This window comes from Sus scrofa, chromosome 14 (genome assembly GCF_000003025.6).
Source record: "Sus scrofa isolate TJ Tabasco breed Duroc chromosome 14, Sscrofa11.1, whole genome shotgun sequence".
Classification (NCBI taxonomy): Eukaryota; Metazoa; Chordata; class Mammalia; order Artiodactyla; family Suidae; genus Sus; species Sus scrofa.
The window spans coordinates 24,588,120-24,605,835 of NC_010456.5; the positions used below are offsets into that span (position 1 = coordinate 24,588,120).

At 44.2% G+C, this 17,716-nt stretch overlaps 1 protein-coding gene across 13 annotated transcripts in view; it reads left to right on the forward strand.

Moving 5' to 3' along the window:
* The window catches only part of RIMBP2 (RIMS binding protein 2), a 327,445-nt gene that overhangs the window by 193,327 nt on the left and 116,402 nt on the right, over positions 1-17,716 (forward strand). The window contains exon 1 of one of the 13 annotated variants that reach the window (XM_021074264.1): positions 12,532-17,341. The exons of the other annotated variants lie outside the window; for them this stretch is intronic. Within the exon in view, the coding sequence (XP_020929923.1) occupies positions 17,186-17,341 (156 nt within the window). The 5' untranslated portion in view covers positions 12,532-17,185. Of the gene's footprint in view, positions 1-12,531; positions 17,342-17,716 lie in introns of those variants that run through there. 13 annotated transcript variants of the gene reach the window in all.

Below are 17,716 nucleotides of genomic sequence, written 5' to 3' on the forward strand. Positions count from 1 at the left end.
TTTTAAAGTTTGTTTTTGTTTGCTTTTTTTTAGGGCTGCACTTGTGGCCAATGGAAGTTCCCAGGCTAGGGGTCAAATCGGAGCTGCAGCTGCCAGCCTACAGTACAGCCACAGCAATGCCAGATCTGAGCTGCTTCTGAGACCTACACCCACAGCTCACGGTAACGCTGGATCCTTGAACCCCCTGAGCAAGGCCAGGGATCGAACCCACATCCTTATGGGTACTAGTTGGGTTTGTTACTGCTGAGCCACAAGGGGAATTCCTCATTTTAAAAAGTTTTTTGAAGTATAGTTGATTTACAATGTTGTGATAATTACATACTTATCTAGATAAGCACCTAAAGTTCAAAGGGTAACCTCCTTTTGTGTGTATGTCATGTTTTACAATTCTCAGAATGGTTTCATGTACCTTGTATCATTCAGAGCTGGACACCAGTATGAGGATTTCAGGCCCAGGAGTTCTGGCCTGCTTCTGCGGGCTGGTTCTAAGGACAGTTTGTTGGGTCAGAGCCTTTGCTATTTGGGGCTCTGTGGTTCCTATGGTGGCCCTGGGGCAGTGCTTTGGTGCACCTGTTAGGAGCAAGGACCCTTCCCTGACCTGGCTGCCTGATGTCTTTGGGCCAAGTGTTCTGGGTTGAATGGTGTCCTCAAAAAATCATGTCCATCTGAAGCTCTGTATGTGCCTTTATTTGGAAATAGGGTCTTTGCAAATGTAATTAGTTAAGATGAGGTCATACTGGAAAAGGTGGGCCCTAATCCAGTCACTGGTGTCCTTATTAGAAGAGATGCAGAGACATACAGGGAAAAACACCCCTAGTGACAATGAAGGCAGGATGGGAATCAGTGGCAAGGATGACTGGAAGCCCCAGGGGGCTGGAAGCGGCAGGAAAGATTCTTTCCTGGAGTCTTCAGCGGGAGTGTGGTCCTGCCAACATCTTGATTTTGGACTTGTGGTTTCCAGGCCTTCCGGAGAATACATTTCTGTTTCTTTAAGCAACCCAGTTGATGGTACTTTGTTAGGGATGCTGTGCTAATATTCCAAAGATACAGCTCTCCAGGTACCCTCCTGGTGCTGGGTTTCCCCTGCTGGTCCTGCTAGACCCACAGGAGCCTCCAGGTGTCAAGCACAGGAGCTTTCATAAAGGATAGTGATGATACATTGTTGTGAAGCTAGAGGAAGCAAAAGGGAGAGCTGAGGGACCCCACAAATTAGTGACTGCAGGAAGCAGCCAGGACTTCTGGGACTGGGGACAAAGAAGGGCAGTGAGATCACGGGAACCTAGGAGCATGGAGGAGGGGCTGTTTCAGCATCTGGGACCCCCAGAAAATGGGCTGCTACTGTGCTGGGACCACCAGGGATCCAGGGGTGTGGGCACCAAGGAGACAGTGCTCAGATTTTCTGGGGCATATTGCCTGGCTACAGATGATAAGGGTGCTGGAGTTGCCACTGTCATTGTTGGAAGGGACTTGGAGCCTGGAAGCAGATAGCGCCGCGCCCCCCCCCCTTCCACCTGCCACCTCCTGCCAGTGCTTTTACTGCTGAGGAATCTGGGAAATGCAGTTTTCTGTCTTCCAGCCTGAGTCTCACAGCCTTATGCAGAGTATGAAAGAATAAACATGGGATCCAGAGACTGTAGGAAGATAGCTGGACATGTTCTCATTTCATCTCATTTCATCACCCAAACCCTAAGAGATGGAAAGGGCAGATGGCATCAGCTCCTTTTCTTTTTCTTTTTACAGCCACACCCATGACATATCCCCAAGCTAAGGGTTGAATCAGAGCTGCAGCTGCCAGCCTACACCACAGCCACGACACCACCAGATCCAAGCCATGTCTGCAACTTACACCAAAGCTCTTGGCAACACCAGATCCTTAACCCACTGAATGAGGCCAGGGATTGAACCCGCATCCTCATGGATACTAGTTGGGTTCGTTACTGCCAAGCCACAACAGGGGCTCCATTTTATATGTGAAGAAAAGATGCCTCCATTAGCCAATGCTCTCCCACAGATTTGTGATGCATCAAGGCTCAAACACAAGTCCCCAGATCCACAGGGGCCTTGTTTTAGAGGATTAATGGAGAATAATGGCAGGGCAGACCATGATTTTCCATCATTCTCAAGCATCCTTATAAATCTGTATTGCTCCTACTTACAAAAGAAAGGCCCTTTTACAATTAAAACAATCCCGTTGGAAACCCAGGGTTCCACAGGATGGAACTCATTGTCTCTGAAATCAAATGGTATTAATCAAGTCAAATTATGTTCTGGTGTCTCAAGGGATCTGTTGAGCAGAGGCATCTAGTTGGAGCTGGTGCCTGGTGTTCACTTTACCTTTGACGGTCGATTTTAGAATATGATTGTCATGCAGAGTCAATCCTTTTTGATAACAGGATTATTCCTTTAATAATTTTTTGAGACGGTAGAGTTCAAGAACTTTTCTTCACCCCACCACCCTCTTTTCTCAAATTCAATTTGCTGTTTTCTTTTCTTTTCCTTTTTTTTTTTTTTTTTTGCAACAGGATTATGTGTTTTCAAAAGCAAGGGATTAAGCAGATACCCTCTGAGAAAAATTCAGGTCAGGTTTGGGTAGAGAAATGATAGAGTTTGTTTGAAGTTTAGAGACTTTGCTTCATGGAAAATGCACATATGCTGAGGCCCCTGCCCATCCTCCAACCCTCCAGATGATGGCCACCTCCTCTCTCATCATCCCTAAATCAACCTGCCTTCCTCTCTCTGGCCAACTTCACTAGCCTCCAGCAGATCCACCTGGTTCCTCCCTTATCCTCCCAAAACTCATTCTCTCCTGTTCATCCTCCTCTAGGTGATCCTTTTAAGACATGTACTAGATCTCTTCAATGCCCTGCTTTCAGCCCATTGGGGCTTTCCATCAACCTTTGAATAAAGCCCCAACTCCTGGAGAAAAGGGAGCCTTCCTGCACTGTTGGGAATATAAATTGGTGCAGCCACTGTGGAGAACATTATGAAGGTTCCTTAAAAAACTAACTATAGAACTACCATATGATCCTCCAATCCCACTCCTGGACATATATCTGGAGAAAACCTTAATTCAAAAAGATACATGCACCTATATGTTCATTGCAGCACTATTCACAATAGCCAAGACATGGAAACAACCTAAATGCCCATTGACAGACGGATGGATAAAGGAAATGTTTAGCTATACAGTGGAATACTACTTAGCCATAAAAAAGAACAAAATAATGCCATTTATAGCAATACAGATGCAACTAGAGATTCTCATACTAAGTGAAATAATTCAGACAGAGAATGACAAGCATCATATGATATCTCATATTTGAAATCTAAAAAAATTTCCAGGAGTTCCTGTTGTGGCTCAGTGGTTAATGAATCCAACTAGGAACCATGAGGTTTTGGGTTCGATTCCTGGCCTTGCTCAGTGGGTTAAGGATTCGGCATTGCCATGAGCTGTGGTGTAGGTCGCAGATGAGGCTTGGATCCCGTGTTGCTGTGGCTGTGGTGTAGGCTGGTGGATACAGCTCCAATTCGACCCCTAGCCTGGGAACCTCCATATGTCACGGGAGCGGCCCTAGAAAAGGCAAAAAGACAAAAAAATAAAAAATTAAATAAAATAAAAAAATGAAAAAAGTTCCCATTGTGGCTCAGCCGGTTACCAACCCAACTAGTATTCATGAGGATATGGGTTTGATCGACCTCACTCAGTGGGTTAAGGAGCTGGTGTTGCCATGAGATGTGGTGTAGGTCACAGATGCATCTTGGATCCTGCACTGCTGTGGCTGTGGTGTAGGCCAGCAGCTGCAGCTCCAATTCGACCCCTAGCCTGGGAACTTTCATATGCCACCAGTGCAGCCCTAAAATGCAAAAAAAAAAAAAAAAAATAGTGAACACCCGGCTGCCTGGCTGTTTACACTGTCTCTACTCTCTGTCACAGTGCCACTCTTGGGGCTTCTGTGCTTGCTGTCCTTGCTGCTGGCATCCTTCCATAGGATGTCCACAAGACTTGCCCTTTCACTGCATTTAGGACTCTGCTTAGATGTCCCTTCTCAGAGCCCCCTTCCCTGACTACATTTTCTAGAAATTTCTGTATCTGTTTCATTCTTTATCTCCCTACATAGTGTTCACAGTGTAGTGAATGCTGTAGAGCTGACCCTTCAACAACATGGGTTTGAACTGTGTGGATATGAAGAATCACGTGTGAGGGGGGCCGACCCTAAGTTATATGTGGATTTTCCAATGCACAGAGGGTCAGCACTCCTCTCCCCATGTTGTTCGAGGGTCAATTGCATAGGGAGGTAAGAAGGAAACAAACAAGCAAACAATAGCAGCAAAGAAGTGTGTGTATATTTACGAGAACCTCTATCATTATAGAGCTTTGGGGAGAATACATATGTATTCTGCTCATTGTTTATGAACCTCTGCTGTCCTGGATCTCTCTACACTGTACATGGCAGCATCTCTGGGTCACAAATCACCACATGCTGCCCTGCATGATTGAATCCCTTCTGAAAAAAAAATCATTTTTTACATGAGTTAGCATGGCTGTTTCCAATAAAACTTTATTGACAAAAATAGGATGCAAGCTGGATTCGACTTGTGCACCAGGATTTGCTGATGCCTGGTCTAGGAAGCCACAGAAACTTTCAAGAAGAATTTGGTGCATACATGTTTGTTTTTGTTGTAGTATTTGGGTAATCTAGTAAAGTATACTAGAGCCTGTTTTTAGTTTGTGCCCCACTCAATAAACATAAAGATCACATTTCCCCAAACATCATTTGAAATTTCAAAATAAATATCATGTCTAAAAGAAAAAAGGAAAAGAAAGTCACAGAAGGTAACTTACAACCAGTTCCAGAGGATCTGTAGAGCCATAGGCAGGTCCTACAGTTTTATCGCCCTTGGGCTCACCCTGCAAGCTACCTCCTTCCTCATTTGGTACTAGATGGGCACAGGTGTGGTCCCCACAAGATTCCCCAGGCAATAGGGTGTAAGAAGAATGGGAGGGAGGAGCCCACTGTGTCACCACCTTTGACTTAAGAGCACGTGAGGTCAGTTGGGTTCTTGGCTGCCTGGACCTATCCGTTGATACTCCTGACACACTCTATTGATGCAAATCCTTATTCTATTTTGCCACTTTAGAACACGTGCTTGCATATGACAGCTCAGATGTTCAAAAGCTCAAGCGTGCCGACTCCAGCATGCAGGGAAGCCCAGCAGGGAGACTTGCACAACAGCAAATACGAATATCTTCTATGAGGGTAGAGTGGGGATGGAGAGCTCTGAATGCAGGGAGAAAAGTCTGGGCTCTGACACGGCTCGGCTACATGATCTTCCTTAAGTCACCTAACCTCTCTGAGCAGCAGCTTCATGAGGAGCTCAGGAGTGAGCAAGGACACTTAGAGGCATAGACAAAAAATCATGGCTGTTTATGGCTAATTGTGACCATATGGAGATGCAGACCCAGGGCTGGCAAATTTTCTGAATATTTTTTTCACCAGAACATGTGAATCTTCATTTTTTAATAATAAATTTCCCATTTTTAACAGTTGATGACTATGTAGATGACTTGGGCCACATAAACCATTGTGGGGCAAAGCCAGTCATCTGCCACCATCTTGGAAAATCTTCTTGGTGAAACTGAGACATTCATAGGCTGCCCCTCTCCCTCGCCCTGCCACATTGAAGGATTCTAGAGGCATGCATTCTATTTTCATCAGTTTTTGGAATATGGTCCTACATGAATGAAAATGGAAACAGCAGATTTGTTGACAATTCCATCCAGAGAGAGACATAGCAGGAGCAAACGAGCTTGAAACTAGCAAGGCTCTCACCTGGAATCCAGCCCAAGTGAAAGGGGAATTTTAAAAATGATCTGGGCTTAGCTCTAAGCACTGACATGAACATGCTAATGACTTCTTCATGCCAGGCAGAGAGGCATTCTCATTTCCTCCATCAAAAGAAATCAGGATGCTTGCTCTGTTCCCCAAGGCTGATGAATTTGCGACAGGAAAAGATTTTCCTCTACAATGTGGAATGCACCATATGTGTTGCACAGCCTGGGTTAAGAATTCTGCATGGGGATGTCAGAAACTTACATTTGTTTTCTTTCTAATATGTACCAAGGTCTTTCGCAAAGGCTATTTATTTCCACCTTCCCAAGGACCTTGCAAGGGTATGGGTCACGATGCTCATTTCTACAGGTGAGGGGGGTGAGCCATAGAGAGGTTAAGTAATGTGCTGACAGCAACACACCTAGCCAGTGGGAGAGCTGGGAATCTCCCAGGTCGAGTCTCAAACTACTTTTTCTGAATCTCCACTAATCTCCTACTTCAGACTTGATAGAATTACCTTTTTCCCAGCCCTGCACTCTACAAACTGCATTGCCAGTGGCAAAATGGGATTCATGGAAAATGAAGTCCTATTGTACAGCACAGGGAACTATATACAATCTCTTGGGATAGAACATGATGGAGACAGTCTGAGAAAAAGAATATATATATGTACATATAATTTATGTGTATATTATAATATATACATATAATATATGTATACTATAATATGTATTCTATACATATATATAGAATATATACACAAAATACATATATGTACTATATGTACAACATGGATCACTATGCTGTACAGCAGAAATTGACACACACAATAAATCAACTATACTCTAATAACATTTTTTTTGAAAGGGAAAATAAAGACTACTCACAGGAATGCCAACTACAGAGCAGGAGGTAGAACACTGGGGGCAAAGCCAGTTGATAAATCACGGTCTCCTATCTGCTCAGGAGAATTCTGCTGTACCAGTCCCAGCACTTATAAATATACAACTACAACTGACACTGTGTCTAGCTTCACCTGGGTACAGATCACCTTGGTATTATCTCCTTGTTCTGTTCCAGGATCCCACACAGGACACACCATTGCATTTAGTCATCCTGTCTCCTTAGTCTATTCAGATTTCTGAGAGTTTCTCAGTTTCTCCTTGTTTATTGTCACCTTGACCAGATATCTGATAGAACACCCCTCAGTTTGGGGCTTTTCTCATGATGAGACTGGGGCTATAGGTTTTTGGAAAAAGTACCACAGAGATGAAGTATCCTTCCCATCACATCACACCAAGGTGTATGTGAGGTCACTGTGACTCCTCACTGGTGATGTTGACTTTGATCTCTTGGTTAAGGTGGTGTCTGCCAAGCTTCTCCTCTGAGAGTTGCTCTTCTTCTCTAACCATATTGTAGTCTCTGGAAGCAAGTTGCCAAGTCCAGCCCCCGCACAAGAGGAGGGTAATGAAGCTCTATCCTGGAATTTCATTTGATTTTAGTGAACTTAAATTTTAAAATTAAACAGCCAAAAGTGGCTTGTGGTTACCATATTGGACTCTAGTAGTAGAGGTAGGCTGAGGGATAGATTATTGCCAAAGTCAACCAAACCATAAATGCCCCCATATAAATGAAAATCTGGATCCCCAAATACATGAAAGTCTGGATACAATCATGTGGTTGGAGTGTGACTGTGATTTTTTCTTTAATGGAGAAAAAGGATTTTCAAGCCCTTTTGGGAACCACTCCCAAGAGCTTGGTCTTTTCTTGAACTTCTATTTTGGGATAAATGGAGTCAATCATTATTAAGTATAGAGATGAAAAGTGTCAACCTATTCTGGAGTCATTTACATTTCAGAAGGCAATAACCAAGAGATGATGCTCTTTGACCAAAAAACAATATGTCTATGGACGGAAATCTCCCTCCCTCCTCTCCCCTCCCTCCCTCCCTTTTTCTCACATATACCCCTACCTCTGTCAATGATTTTTATTCCATTTACATAGGGTTAGCAAGCAGGCAAAACAATTAGAGGTTACCTTTTGGGAGCATCTTGACCAGGAGGAGGCAGGAGAGGAATTTTGGGAACTACCGAAAAGTTCTATTTCCCAATCTGGGCTTTGATTGTGCTGATGTGCACTTGGTAAAAATGAACAGAGCAGTATGCCTATGATTTGAGCACTTTTGTGTATGTGTTTATTACTTCAGTCCAGAAGTACTTCATTCCATGGAGTTCACCTTGGGGCTGAGCAGGTAATGAACCTGACTAGTATCCATGAGGACGCAGGTTCAATCCCTGGTCTTGCACGGTGAGTCAAGGATCTGGCATTGCCATGAGCTGTGGTGTAGACCACAAATGTGGCCTGGGTCCTGTGTTGCTGTGGCTGTGGTGTAGGCCGGTGGCTGTAGCTCCCATTTGACCCCTAGCCTGGGAACTCCCATGTGCTGCAGGCGTGGCCCTAAAAAGCAAAAAAAAAAAAATTTTAAAAATTACTTCAATCCAAAAAGTTACTGAAGTGCCCATCAATAGATGGATGAAGATGTGATATATATATATATATATATATATATATATATATATATATATATAATAGAACATGACAGTCATAAAAAAAGAATGAAACGTTGCCATTTGTGGCAACATGGATTGGCCTGGAGGGTGTTATGCTAAGTGAAATAAATCTGATAGAAAAAGACAAATACTGTATGATTTCACTTATATGTGGAATCTAAAACACAAAACAAATGAAAAAACAGCAAAACAGACTCATATGTACAGAGAACAAATAGTTGCCAGAAGGGAAGGGGCTTGGGAGTGAGATAAAAGAGGTGAGGGAGATTAAGAGGTACAAGCATCCAATTATAAAATAAGTCCCAGGATGTAATGTTCACATAGGTAATCCATGTAGAAAAGGAATTTTGACTGTTATGGCATTAAATGCACCACAGTATGAACAGAAGACAGATTTGGACCTAAACGCAAGTATTTACTTTTTGACACCTGGAGGTCCCTGAGTCATGAGGGAAATTCAGTCAATAATCAAACAGAGTGATGGGTCTTTGAAGGAGAAATGTGGTTTTCCTGAGTGAGTGGGTATAGCTACTTAACCCACCCAAGTTTACAGCCTGACTCTGCTGGGTTGGGCCAGTTTGCAGCACCACTGTTTCCATTTGCTCATAGAACTCAAAGTTTCCACAATCAAGAATTTGAAATGTGGAGAAGCAAAGAAAACCCCTAGGAAACAAGACTGTAGAATAAAGCTGGAGCTCCTGAGGAAGTAGTGCCATTTTGTAACCACACCGATAAACCATCTCTTGAAAAAGCAAACGCTTTTTAAAAAGTCACTTAAATCTTTTTTTATTGCTGTGTTATTTGTAGAAGGCTCCTAGGAGGCTCACCCTTTGCACAAACAAAGTTCTAAATAATAGCTTGTCCTTCCCGCATTAATAGCTGGCAAGCTTAGTGCCTAAATGTGATGTTCGGTCAATAGGTAAAATCCTCTGTGTGCTTGTCCAGTATACAATTTTCTATATACTGTTCTCTCTCTTTTTAAAATTCTTAACTGCCTTGTTGCATAAATATTATTATTACAGGCATCCTTAAATTCTTTTTTGGGGAGTAGGAATATGGTTTTTAAATTACTATGCGTTGTGTATGTTGAACAGACCTATGGAAGAGATGCACTTTTGCAGGGATTCAGCTCAAAAGCCAGCAGGTTATGTTGCTAGCACATATAGAAATACTGGCTATGAAAGTCCCTTTGGCAAGAGCCATGTTGGAGATGAACCCAGCAGGTGTCAGCTTTTCCCTCTAGCATTGGTGGAAACTGCTTCTTCTTGGCTGAGGACCAGAGACAGTGTTGTTGCATCTGGGGGATCAGTTGTCCAAAGTGGCTCTCAACTCAGGAGAAGCTCATGGAGACATGGTTGGGGAATATGTTTGCCTCTCTTTGCTCATAGCACTTCAGGCTCTATTGCTAGAGGGATTGGTGACGACTTAGTTTGAAACTGAGGTAAAATTCATACAATGTAAAATGAACACATTTATAGTGAACAATTCAGTGGCATCCAAGCACATTTACAATGTTGTACAACCATTGCCTCTGCCTAGCTCTAAAGCATTTCCAACACCCAAAGGGAACACCCACACCCATTTACCAGTCCCTTCCCACTCCCCTCCACCCAGTCGCTGGAAGCCTCCGATGTGCTTTCTGTCCCCATGAATTTACCTATTTTTTATTTTATATCAAATATATACAGTATGTGACCTTTCATGACTGGCTTCTTTCACTTAGCATGATGTTTTCAAGGTTTATTCACATTGTAATGTGTGTGTGTGTGTGTGTGTGTGTGTGTGTGTGCATCACTTCTTTTTTTTGGCCATGCCTGTGGTATGTGGATTGAACCTTTGCCACAGCAGTGACAACACCAGATTCTTAACCCCTGAGCCATCAGGAAACTGCTTCACTAGTCTTTTTTTAATATATATAATGATTTTTTATATGTAATGATTTTTATTTTTTCCATTGTAGCTGGTTTATATGGTTCTGTCAACTTTCTACTGTACAGCATGGTGACCCAGTTACACATATATGTATAGATTTTAGCTTCATTAGTCTTTATGGCTGAATGATATGCCATTGCATAGATAAATCATAATTTGTTTATGTGTTCATCAGCTAATGAACATCTATCTGGGTTGTTTCCACCTTTTGGCCATTGTGAATAGTACTGCTGTGAACATTTATGTAAAAGTGTTTGAACACCTGCTTTCAAGTCTTTGGGGTATATATCTAGGAGTGGGATTACTGGGTCATATGATAATTCTGTTTATCTTTTATGAAGAACCATCCAACTCTTTTCCACAGCAGCTGCACTATTTTATGTCCCCACCAGCAATGTATGAGAGTTCAAATCTTTCTACATCTGAGCTGTCCTCTCTTCCCCTCACCTTGCTCCCCTACCCTCATCAATCCCATGTCGAAGTTCTCTTAGGTCCAGTCCCACTGTTTGGGGTACAGAAGAGGTCCCCTTAGGGGCAGCCTGTGTTCTGATGATAGTGACCAATGGGAAGCAAGGGTAGATTTTACTGTGCTTATTTTTAACCACGAGTAGGACAGAACACACATTGTAGGTACATGTAAATTGATGAAATACAATCACTGAGAGATGCCTTCTTTAAAATACAAGCATTCCTCTGGGTCATGAACTTATATTAGAACCTGCTTAGTGTGTTATATTTTTCCATTTCAGCTTCTCTTTAACCTATATTAGAAAAATAGCTTTTAAATAGCACAATGTGCTTCTCCATAATTACATTATTGGCAGGTGGACAGTGCCTGAATATCAAATAGGTCAGGACTCTTGTGTATCTGTCATCATGGAAACAAGTATGCATTTATAGATTTTTCTAAATGCAGAAGGGTACTTAGAAATTTGGCTTTGTTGCCCCCTGCCCCAAACCCCAGAGCATTAAAGAAACAGAGACAGTTCTTTCATATAAGTCCCTTGTGTGTAACAATCTTTCACATTCTCAACTTGTCCTTTACAGATTGAAAAGTGTACTTGTAAGTATTATCTCGTTTAAATTGCTGGGAATGCTCAGAGGGTTAATGAATTTGGCCAGAATCACCCTTGGTAAATGTTAGAATTAAGTCGCAAACCCAGGTCCTCTGAGTCTCAATGTTTCTCCCTATCATTCAATGTCTTAGCTGTCCGGGGCCTGAACCACAACGGACAGGAGTGGGTCTCAGGACCCTGGATAGGAGCCAAGCATGCTCATCCCAATCTATTTTTATCTCCTCCCCCTTTCCTTCCAGCTCTCCCATCCCAAGCACTCCCAGTACCCCTTTCCTCTCCTTTTCTTCCTTTCTTCTACTCCATCTTCCCTGCCCATGTCTTTATTCTAGAACCACTTAGGAAGACTTTTTGGAAAGAAGAATATTATCAAGCACACCCCAGTGTTCACTTTAATTATGTTTATTATATGTTATTATAATTGATCATTGCATCATTCTTACACAGTATAATTCTACTAGACTTGCATATCATACCAACATAATCTTTATTATATTTGATCACAATATGATGATATATTTATAATTCATAATGTAATTACATGTGTCCAGTGATAAAACTGGTTTATAAAATTTTTATGGCTTTTCTAAACCATAACGCCAAAGTGAATGAACAAATGAATGAAGTTGATTGATTTCAAAGTTCAAAAATCAAACTTACTGTAATTTAATGTGTCAGATAATGACTTAAACTGAATTTTCCTTTGTAAGATGACAGTTGCTTGAAAGTTGATTCAACGTCCCTACTGCTGATCTCCTCCAAATTCCTGCAAAGTCTTTGATTCTTAAGCACACGTGAAGTCATTTGGCTTTCACTTTGCATGAAAGGACCATTTATGTTAGCCTTTGTTATCTTTTCATTATCTTGGGGCAGTCAAGACAGTTATTCTTCAAGCCAGTGCATTCACACACACATGCACACGCACATGAACACACACAAATGCAGACATTGAAATTCAGTCTTGAGGAGTTCCTGTTGTGGCTCAGTGGAAACTAATTCAACTAGGATCCATGAGGATGCATGTTTGATTTCTGGCCTCCCTCACTATTTTAGTGATCTGGTGTTGCTGTGGGCTGTGGTGTAGGTCGAAGACATGGCTCTGATCCCACATTGCTATGACTGTGGTATAGGCTGGTAGCTGCAGCTCTGATTGGACCCCTAGCCTGGGAACTTCCCTATGTCGTGGGTGTGACCCGAGTGGTAAGGAGGCACAGAATATGCTTATATTCATTCTTTTTAGATTTCATGGGGGGAAAATGCCAATTTTTTTCATAGACACCTCTCCTGGAAAACTTTGTAGCTCCAAGAATGAGATATGCTGTTCCAGCCCTCCCAAAACTCCTAGCCTTCCCAACAGGGAGCGTTTTTGAGTCTGCTGGCTGCTCTCAGTACCAGGAAAGCTGCAAGACCTTGCTCTTCAGAAAGAGTTAGGGACGATGGGAGTGTAGAGAGCAGTGTGTTCTGGTGATCCTGAAGCACTCCACCTGGGCTCCAACCCTGCTCCTTCCACTTCCCACATGGAGGCTACTTGTTCAGGTTACTTCTGGTGCTTTAATTTCCTTGTACACCAAGTAGGAAAAGTAGTGTCCATAGAGATATCATGAGAACTGAATGAATTTTGAAAAAGAAAAAGGAGAAAGCAAGGAAATTAGCTCCTGGCTCAGAGTAGAAGCTCCTTGCATTGTTGCTTTGGTGTAATTGAATGTGGATACATCTCCCCCACATGGTCTTACCCCCAAAGTGCTTTGTGCTTCTCTCTGGCCCCTCACTGCTTCCCAGCATGCCTGTGTCTATATTCTGCCGCTCTCCTGAGCATTACTACCTTCTGCCTTAACTGGATTTCCCTTGAGGATCCCTGTTTCCATCACCCACCAACATCCCCTTACCTGTAGCAGGAAGGTGGATTCACTGGTTTACTTTACCTCCCACTGCTGCTTGCACAGCCTGTGTTTCCACATTCCTATGGTCACCTGTGTCCCTCAGAGGCTCAACCTTGCCTCCCTCCTCCTGTTCAATCCAATGTTTTTCTAAGAACTATTGCCTCTCGGTTTCTGGACCTCTTCCTCAGCACTTGTCTTGAAGGTCAAGGGAGATGTCTTCTACACTGCACCCACTAGACATGTTATGGTCCTCCTCTGGCTTGGTTTCTGGGCAGCCTTTGATGCTGTTGACCTCAAGTGTGTGCTTCCTCAGCATCTAGGACGTCACATACCTGGTTTCCCATCACTCCTGCCCAACCCTTTGCAGGAGACTCTTCTGCCCATTTTAGCATCTGAGTTTCTCTCAGCTCTGTCCTAAGGCCTCCCTTTAGTCTGACTGGCGGGTCACATTCACTCACACGACTCAGTGACATCTTTTCAAACATGACTCGCAAACATGGATTGAAGTCCAGGTCTCTCTCCTAAACCAGGGGCCACAGAGCAAACTGTCTACTGAACCCCCACTGGGTCATGCCAGCATCTCGGACTCACCACCCCAACGAAACCCAACATTCCCATCACTTACATCCGTGCTTCTGCCCTCAACCCCGCTTTCCTTGGCCAACATCTCTAGCCCCCAGAATCCTATGCCTCCTTCTGTGACCAATCACTGAGCCCTGTTATCTCATCTTCTTTAATATTTCCCAAATCCCTATTTCTCTGCTGCTATGCCCTCAGCGCAGGCCACTGTCACCTTTCCCCCAAATGGTGGCAAACTGATCTCTTTTGTTTCAGCCTTGCTTCTCTTCAATTGCTTAAACTTCAGGATGGTATTTCTTACATACAAATATGATCATGCTATTATCTTAGAACTCTTGTATGGCTCTTGCAGTTCATTCTAAATAAAATAAAAACTCCTTTACTGTACCTATAAGCCCCCCTCCCCCTACCATGACCTTGCCCTGCTTGCCTCTCCAAGCCTATCCATCCCCATTGCCTGCCTTGGCCAGCAAGAACCCAACTGCCTGCAGTTCCCTGCCCTTCCTGCCTTCCCTCGACTTTGCAACTTGGTGTCTTTGCATCTTGCTGGTCTCCCCACGAGGAAGCATCACATAGTGACCCACCTCCAACCTAACTGGGCTCAGTTGGAGGGCATCTTGAATACAACCCCCCTGGAAGGCAAAGGAAAGCAAGAGTTTGGGCCATGGATGTGCTAGGAAGTGCTAACCTGTTCACACAGGGGTCGGCTGCATTCATGCAACAGAGGTCAGACAAGTGAAGTAATGTCTTCCTTGATCTGAGGAAGAGCCATCATCTCTGAGCCGGGAGTGGCCCACTGAGATGCCCTTCCTGCCCTTGGAGTCCACCAAGAAGCCCCTTTTACTCTGTGGACCACCATCGTGGGGAAGTGTTTCTCTAGTCGGCCAAGCTTTGCAGGAACCTGGATATTTTAGGGTCCAGGGTGGTATAGCTGATGCAGATCCTGAACCAGGGCCCTGCAGGGTTCTAGAAGGAGTTTACATCTGTGTTTGTGCTGGGTGGGTCCTCTCTGAGACCAGACTGGTCTCAAAGGTGACCAAGAATGCCTCTAGTTTCTTCCCTAACAACCTGCATTTCTGCCATCATAAGACCTGTCACCCTGCACCACATGGCCTGTTTCCTTGGCCACCACATCCATACAGCTTGGGGACAGAGGTGTTCTTTACCTGCTGGTTCCAGGATGTCCAGCGAGCCCAGTACCTGCCATATCTACACTCAGAGGACCTCTGTTGAGTAGAATTGACAAGTCACAGAAGAGGGTGCCTTCCTTTTCTCAGGAGATAGTTTCCACTGGGAAACTGCCCATCCAACCACATGAAAATGTGGATTTAACTAGAGATCCTGATGGGGAAGGGATAGGACCCAGTTGCTCTCAGACAAGCACTTGGGCTGCTCTTAGGACACTTGACAGAAACTGGAACGTCTTGACATTTTAAACAGGGGTAATGTATTAGCTCAGGATGCTGCAGCAAAATGCCACAGACTGGGCGGCTTAAACAACAGGAACTTTTTTCTCAGTTCTGGAGGCTGGAAGCCAAAGTCGCTGGCAGGGTTTGTGTCTGGTGAGGCCTCTCTTCCTGGCTTATAGGCGGCCACCTTCTCACCAAGTCCTCATGTGGCCTTTCCTCTGCACACCTGCAGAGAGAGAAAGAGAGCACTCAGGTTCTATTCTTATAAGGACACTGGTCCTATTGGATTAGGGCCCCACCCTTATGACCTCATTTAACCTTAACCCCAGTCTCCTCCCTAAAGGTCCCATCTCCAAATTCAGTCATTGCTTCAGGGCTTCAACATATGAATTCTGGAGAACACAGTTCAGTCCATAGCCGATAACCAAGGCAGAATCAGGTTGAAATGGTTAAATTTATCTTGGTAACCCCTCATCCCCCCTTCTAGTTCCCTGCACACAGGGCATTCACACAGCCTGCACCCCCCCCACACACACCCCATAATACCTGTGCTCTTATGAGGACAGACTTCTTTTACAAAGTGCTCCAGTTTTAAGCCAACTCAACCTGTAGACATGTTTATCATGGGAGGGAATACATGGTGTGTGTTTTTAATTTGAATTAATAACTAAAACCAGGGATATTTCAGGTAGAAACCCAGAGTTCCAGCTCCTAAGAACCTAGAAGTGTGTCAGTGTTGGTTACTAGGTGGCACCAACTGGTTGGAGCCAGGTTGCAGCTGCCCTCTTTAGCTGGGGCATGAGCCTTGCCATTGGCTGCATTCTTATTCTTCTAGAATGCTCTTACATCTGTCCCATCTACCCCTTTATATTACCTGCTGTTCCCTGGAGCCAGGCCACTTTGCAACTACTGCCTCAGCCCTTTTTTTCTTCCCTTGTCTTCATCAGAGTTGACCTTTTGCCCATAATTTTGCTAGATGGGAGAGAGAAAATCAGATAAAGCTATTCTGCCTTAATGTATTACTGGATAGTAATGGATTAAAAACTCTCCAACCGGCACTTCCTATAGCTGCTCTTTGAGGGAAGTTTCAGGGGTCCCAGAAATCTTTCTCAGATGCCAGAACTCTGATCAGCCTGTTGGGAGCTGGTCCTAACCTCCAAATGTTCATCTACAAAGTGCAAATAAGGACCATGCCCTTTTCTGTCTGTGGTTGCAGACAACTAGAGTCAATAAATTGCGTGTTTTGGTTCGCACAGGGTAGACCCTCTCATTATGCATCCAGTGTCTGGTGAATCCTAAACTCTCTTACTTGGATGGCTTTAAACATAAAGGATCAAAAACTCAATCTCTCCCATGGGGGAAGCTAGGCATCTCCCAAGGGTAGGAAAGCTGTGCCATTTCCAAGGCAGCAAATAGATACACAGAGGCTGGTGCTCCTCTCTTCACCATCATTATTTCAGGTCAAGAAATCTGAGCTTAGAGGGTGACTTCATGCAGCTGGTGTTTGGAAAGTTCTTTGTTATCACAGTCCTGGTAATGCATGAGTCACTGGCTCTGCATCTCCAGGCGGTGGGTGTGCTGTCAGATTCGATTCCTGGGCACTCAGATGTGGTCAGTAGTCAACGTGTCAAACCCCCAGCCCAGGGGAAGCTAGTGGAGCATAGATCACACCATAGCAGGGGTATGTGTGTGTGCACACCTGTGGTCTGGGCACTGGTGGGGCCAGCCGCCTTACCCCAGGCTGTGGAAAACTCAGCAGGAGTGTCGGAGTATATTAAGTCCACCCCACCCTCCTCCTCCTCCTCCTCCTGTGAATTGTCATAGCTGGTGCACCCGCGCCTGTTGGCTAGTCTCATTTTGTCGTGTTGCAACTGAAATCCCACATCTCTGGGGGGCATTCTGGTCTCAAGCATGCGACTGGAACGTAAGGTGGTCTGTCTCTTGCTTGGTGGCCCTTCTTTGGTGGTGCGGATGAATTCAGAAGGGCTGGATTTAATTGGAGCACTGACAGCTTTCCTGGGCAGGCAGCTCTGGTCCCGCACGGTGTCCACAATGAAAGCTTCCAGGGTAAGTGTTCTGCTTCTCAGCATCTTACTAGGACCCCAAGCATGAGAAGTAGGCATTTTCTGAATTTTCCCCTAAGCCAGGCAGGGTCATGCACAGCCGAGGAACATCTGTGTCTTGTTACTCCTGTGGTGATGTCTGCAGTCACTGCAGCATTGAGGGTGAGACCACAGGTACCCTCTGCTCTATGCCCAGCTCTGGGCTTTTTCAGGGGTAAACAGCAAGTCTGAATAAATGAGATGCTAGAATTTGGTGAATAAATCACATAGTCCATGTAGTTCAAATGGCATCTTCACTCTTCTTTGGGCCATAACCTGGATGTCTTGGTCTCTGGATGCTGTTTTTTCAGCATCACTCTGTGAGGGTCTTTGCCCTCCG